Below are 6,463 nucleotides of genomic sequence, written 5' to 3' on the forward strand. Positions count from 1 at the left end.
TTGGCCGCAGACAGTTTTTCCAGGTCACGTGGCCAGCATGACTAAGCCACTTCTGGCGAAACCAGAGAAGCGCACGGAAACACTGTTTACCTTCCCGTCGGAACGGTACCTATTTATCTACTTGCACTTTGACGTGCTTTCAAACTGCTAGGTTGGCAGGAGCTGGGACTGAGCAACGGGAGCTCACCCCATCGCGGGGATTTGAACTGCCTACCTTCCAATCGGCAAGCCCAAGGCTCAGTGGTTTACACCACAGCGCCACCTGCGTCCCCATAAAATGATGTACATTGGCATAAAAAAACTAACTTCACATAAATGTTAATGGGGTCTGAACTGACAGTGACTGACCGAGAGAACTTAGAGTTGTGGTGGATAGCTTGTCAACCCAGTGTGTAGCAGCTGTGAAAGAGGTGAATTCTATGTTGGGGATCGTTAGGAAAGGGATTGAAAACAAAACTGCCAATATCATAATGACAGATAAATTTATCGTATGACTGTTCTTGAAATAAAGTGTTCTGTTGCCACACCTAAAAATGTATACATTGTAGAGCTGGAAAAAGGGGCAACCAAAATGATAATCGGGCTACAACAATTCCCCTGAGAGGAAAGGTCACAACATTGAGGACTTTTTACTGTGGAAAAAAGCAAGTAAGCGGGGACATTAGAAAGGCATATAGAATTATGTATGGTGTAGATAAAGTGGATCAAGATTTTTTTACCTGTGATCACCCAATGAAGCTGAATTTTGAAAGATACAAGACATTCAAAAGGAAGTAGTTCTTCATACAGCACATAGTTAAACAATGGAATTTGCTACCACAAGATGTAGTAACAGTCACCAACTTGGATGTTTAGACAAATTCATGGAGGCTAAAGTTATAAATGCCTACTGGTCACGATGGCTGCTTACTGCCTCCATTATTGGAATTGGCACACCAATTCTGAATACCAGTTGCTGGGGAGCACAAGGAGGGCAAGATCTGTTATTGTGCTCAGGTCTTGTTTACAGGTTTTCCATAGGCAATTGGTTGACCACTGTGAGAACAGGATATTGTATTGTGCTCCACGGGTTATCTCCAGGGGCTAGAATCTAAGGGCCTATCCATACCTCATCAATGTGGATTATGAATTCCTTGTGCCTCCTTTAATTCTCCCTCATCCCTGCAGCACACTTACTCCTCCCTAAGCCTGGAGGTTCTCTGTGCAATTGATTTGGACTCCTATTCAGCATAGATCTCTGGATTTATGGAAAACACGTGGGGCAATAGTAGTTGGGCGAGAATGCTGCATGGGTGAGAGGGAAAAGACACCTGAGTCTATGTTGCACCTTCAACCTTGCTCAACAAGCTAAAGTCAAGCACGGAGAATGAGTCTAGGTCCAAAAACATGATTTATAAACAGGATCAGGAAACATTCTAACATCAATATCAACTGGGCAGGACAACTAGAAGTAGAAACTAAGAGCCCGAGACCTATGTTGTTTCCAGCAACTGGAAGGTTCAAGAGTGTAGCCTTATAAACCCTGTTGTCCTAAACCATACCCTAACCACTGCTGGTGGCAGTGAAAGAGCATCAGAAATTGCAAACTCACAAGTAGAGCAATGCAATTCTGGGCTGCATCAAAAGGAGTATAGCATCTAGATCAAGGGAAGTAATAGTACCACTGTATTCTGCTCTGGACAGACCTCACCTGGAGTACTGTGTCCAGTTCTGGGCACCACAGTTCAAGGAGGATACTGACAAGCTGGAACGTGTCCAGAAGAGGGCAACCAAAATGGTCAAAGGCCTGGAAATGATGCCTTATGAGGAATGGCTTAGGGAGCTGGGCATGTTTAGCCTGGAGAAGAGAAGGTTAAGGGGTGATATGATAGCCATGTTCAAATATATTAAAGGATGTCATATAGAGGAGGGAGAAAGGTTGTTTTCTGCTGCTCCAGAGAAGCGGACACAGAGCAATGGATTCAAACTACAAGAAAGAAGATTCCACCTAAACATTAGGAAGAACTTCCTGACAGTAAGAGCTGTTCGACAGTGGAATTTGCTGCCAAGGAATGTGGTGGAGTCTCCTTCTTTGGAGGTCTTTAAGCAGAGGCTTGACAGCCGTCTGTCAGGAATGCTTTGATGATGTTTCCTGCTTGGCAGGGGGTTGGACTGGATGGTCCTTGTGGTCTCTTCCAACTCTATGATTCTATGACTCTAGGTTCGTAGAAATATACTATGTCATCACTCTCCAGCTTGGACATAAAATTAGAGATTACAGTCATTGATGTTGTTTCCCTCCCTCTCCTCCTCCCCCCCCCCTTACCATGGGAAATCAACTATGTCATTCTGGTCCTGATTGTGGAGATTCAGTTCTTCAAGGCACAAAAACCATATTTTTCCCAATACCAATCCAAAACCCAATTCTAAATTGCTGTCCTGCATCTACTAACCTGTGACATAAGCCCCATTAAACACAAAGGGACTTACGGTACTTCTGAAGTAGGCATACAAGCCATTGTGCTGCAGGTTAACTACACAGTGAATTCTTAATGAGTGCCTGGACATCATCTTTAACACACCAAGACACATGTCTAAGCCTTTTTGCAAAATATTCACATTTTCAGTTTGGGAAGAGGATACTTTAAATCAACTTGCACTTATTCTGTACGGTAGTAGCATTTGCAGAAAATAACTTCTAGGGAGTACCTGATATCAGGTGAGCGCACCAGAGGACAGATGTGTCCTGGGTGCTAGAAAAACAGGAAGGTCAAACTACAGATTCCAAGGACTGCTAGAAAATAAGACAGAAGCAGGAAAGATGCATGAAAGGGGGGAGAACCCCAGGGATTTCTGGTGCCTGGTGTCACTTATATATCAATCACATATCTGACTTCACCCATTGGCTAAAAACATTGAAAAGTGAGCCATGCTGGCACACTTCACATAAATTACTTAGAAGGATACCTGCACATTTTGCTTCATATCTTAAGGGCTAGTTACTTGACTTAAAAAAATATATTAAACTGAGATTATGGGGCCCCTGCCAATGGCTGCCAATGAAGACCTTTGCAGGGCAGGAACTGAGTTGGAGATTCCTGGAATAATTCATATAAAATTATTGCTGCAGAGATCAAATATATTATTATTATTATCATTATCATTATCATTATCATTATCATCACCATCATTGTTACATACATTTTAAAATTCTTATTTATAAAACATTACATATTAAAAACAAACAATGTATTGTTTCCATGAGCAATCATTCTGCTCTTTCAGTGTCCATGTTCACCTGCTATGCTTCTTTCCGCAATCACAATCTCTCTGCTCTTGAATCCACATCAAGCATGCTGTGAGTTGAGGTTGTCAGGTCAGATTTGAGGCTACACACCATCAGTGAGCTCCAGTCAATGCAAGAAATGCAAATTGACAAGCCGGATGAAATCTGTAGAAACCATATACGGTATGTATATAACAACCTAGAATAGGTAATGTGACAAAACCTATACAACAACAAGCCTCTGTAAAAACTTCCATTTAAGATCTGGTTATTTGTTGTGAGAAGGTAAGGGGCTCAGTTTGCTATTTCCTTCTGAAGACTACCTTGCCTGAGACCCTACCAATGGTTGCTTTATCACAGGTGAACATCATAGTCTGATATAAAAACCTTAGGGTCTGACTATGCCTGCTAGACTCTAATGAGACATATTTTAAAGGACAGAGTTGTGTATATTGAATATTGGCACTTCTTACATACTAGTTAAGAGGAAAATCTAATTTTCACAGCGTTAACATTTTAAAACATTTCTCCTACACAGGACAGAAATTTATAGTGCAACTCCACTGAGCTATACTAGGGCAGATGTAACCTTTTTATATTCAGACAAGAAATGGCAGTATACTGTCAACAACACTATACAAAAGACATACACAAATGAATATTAATTGTAGATATCAGTAAACAGAATACAGCTTTGCATTCATTTAATGCAAGAATCTAGTATCTCCTCATAATCTTGTTTTCTTAAGTTCTTCCAAGACAGTTTATAACACGCAAGGAAAAAGACACTGATGATGATAACCGCTCCCCCAATCATATCATAGATACTGGGGAAGATGCGTAGCACAAGGAGCTGAAGGATCATGGCTATCACAATCTCCAGGTGCTGCACTGTACTGACCAAGGCAGGGTGAAATTTGTTCAAGGCGTAATAGACACCCAGAAAAGCCACTGTGGAACATATGCAGATGCCCATGAGATAGCCCCAGCTTGTTCCATCCAGTGGAATTATTGGCTCTTGGAGGAAAAACATGGTGGAGGCTCCCCACACTGTTCCAGTCCAACCAAAGGTAAACAGTGCTGTCCACATGCTGACGTTATCCTTAATGGACCTGTACACAATCATAGAGAGAGCTGTAGTTAAGCCTGCCATAACTGTCATGGTATATCCAAAGGCCTCTTTCCAGATACTCAGCAGAGAATCTTCTTCATCAACAATGTTGGGGATCATGACCAGGCAAACACCAAAGATGCTACTCACTACCGTAATTACATCAATGTAAGCCAATCGCTCATCTACTAATAAAAATGCCAAAATGGCGCTGAAGACAGTGGTGGTAGCTCTCCACATTGTAGTCCCGTTGCTTGGGGGTACTATTGCAAAGGAAGTATAAGCACAGGTAATGGAAATAACGTTGCATACTCCATAAAAGAACAGCCGCAGTCTGTATCCTTTCGGTCCGAAAGGTTCCTCATGGTAGTAGCACACAACTAAGACGGAAAACACTTGTAAAACAGAGCGAATGAAGATCAGTTCTAGAGATGGCACTTTGGAACGGTCAGAAGCAAGCCTAGTTATCAGGGCAACACAACCATGGGCCAAAGCAGATCCAAAAAGCACTGCCCAAGTCTTCCTGGACTGAAAAATGCTTCTGTCTACAAAACTTTGGCCTTGACCACTCTTATTAGCTTCTGGCTTTTGTGGTTCCTGAGATGGGATGTCAATAGTGCCAAAGAAGGACCTTCCTCTCCGCTGGCCATTGCTCAGCAGTCTTCGCTTTGGATTATCTTCCACAAAACTCTCATTGTCTTCATTTGCTTCTTCATACCCTTCCTCTCCAGGCTGTGGATAATGAGAAGTATATTTCACGGTCACTGTGTTAGGATGAATTTTCACTCGTTTTTTTACTGGATATTGTTTGGAAGGTGAAGTATCCATTTCCTCAGGTAACTAGGACTGATCACAAAGGGGGGGGGGGAAGCAAACAAAATATAATCATTTCAGCATGGATAAACCTGTTCTGCAATCTTTTACCATCAAGAAATCATTACTGTTCTATTGATGCCTTAGGTAAGCTGGGGTTGCTTGAGCAGACACCAGATTGAATATAAATAACCATTACAGAAAACCAGTTGTGACATGAGATTAGTATGCTGTGCTATAATCATCAATGCACATGCTATTATTAGACAATATATGCCTGGTGTTTACCTCCCCTGCAATACCTGTACCATTTTTCCTGTGCTTTAATTTATTATTGCAGTTCTAGAAATGGTTCATTCTGAAGGGCTCTTTACACTTAAGTCAAATATAGAGAGATTCCATTTTGACCCAGAATGTGACCTTGTGATGGCTAGATGCAGAAACCAGCTTTGTTACAGAATATGTCTCAACAGAGTTTGGCCCAGCAGCTGTGCACAATTGCACTGGGGTGCCATGCAGCATATATACCGGTAGCTGCAGCGATATGTAGTTATTCTGCATATTTGCATATATTCTGCATATATGTAGCCAGGTACATGCTAGAATTCTGTATTTGTGTTCCAATATTATTTCCACTGCTGTTGATACTCCTTAGTAATGCTATACCAGATTAAGTGTTTTTGTTGCTTATTTTAACACTTTTAGGTCACCTTTTCTGGGTCAAATCTGTCCAAAACAGGTTTAAAATTGAATCAACAGCAGCACTCACATCTATGAAATATGGCTTTACTTACATAGCTGTCTCTGTAGTGGCTAAAATCCTTTAGGGTGAAGATGCCCTATATACACGTCACCCCCAGTTCTATTCTTCTCTACCTATCTCTGTGCAATGCAACAGCTTTAGGGGTGGTAGCTTTTTCTGATGTTGTGTTGACCTGTGCTGCCAGACCAGTAATGATGTTCTTCAACAATTTGGAATGCTAGTGTGATGCTACAGGTTATGATGTTGCATGGGCACATAAGTCAGTTAGTTAGCTAGCTAGCTAGCTGCAGGCACAGTAGCTCATAAACTCAGGTCTAAAATTTGTAATACTAACTATTTGGAAATATTGTACCAATGCTGCTAGCTAAAATGGTTCAAATGACAAATTTAATATTGCTTTCTTATTATGCAAACATGAACAAACTTAAGTCATCCAACTCATTCTCTAACCTTTCCCCCACCCCCCAACTGTATAGTGTTTACTTTTATGGCACAAGGTGCATTGCCTTAT

General features: G+C 41.5%; 1 protein-coding gene across 1 annotated transcript; it reads right to left on the reverse strand.

Moving 5' to 3' along the window:
- Positions 1-3,965: 3,965 nt before the first annotated feature.
- On the reverse strand, positions 3,966-5,204 carry SLC35G2 (solute carrier family 35 member G2). Its single transcript, XM_035133925.2, has one exon. The coding sequence runs from the start codon at positions 5,202-5,204 to the stop codon at positions 3,966-3,968; it is 1,239 nt and encodes a 412-aa protein (XP_034989816.2).
- Positions 5,205-6,463: the final 1,259 nt, after the last annotated feature.

The sequence above is a fragment of the Zootoca vivipara genome, chromosome 5, assembly GCF_963506605.1.
Source record: "Zootoca vivipara chromosome 5, rZooViv1.1, whole genome shotgun sequence".
NCBI classification, from domain to species: Eukaryota; Metazoa; Chordata; class Lepidosauria; order Squamata; family Lacertidae; genus Zootoca; species Zootoca vivipara.

Bases quoted from the DNA above. Each gene is read 5' to 3' on its own strand.
- SLC35G2 (XM_035133925.2), bottom strand. From the start codon at position 5,204: ATGGATACTTCACCTTCCAAACAATATCCAGTAAAAAAACGAGTGAAA.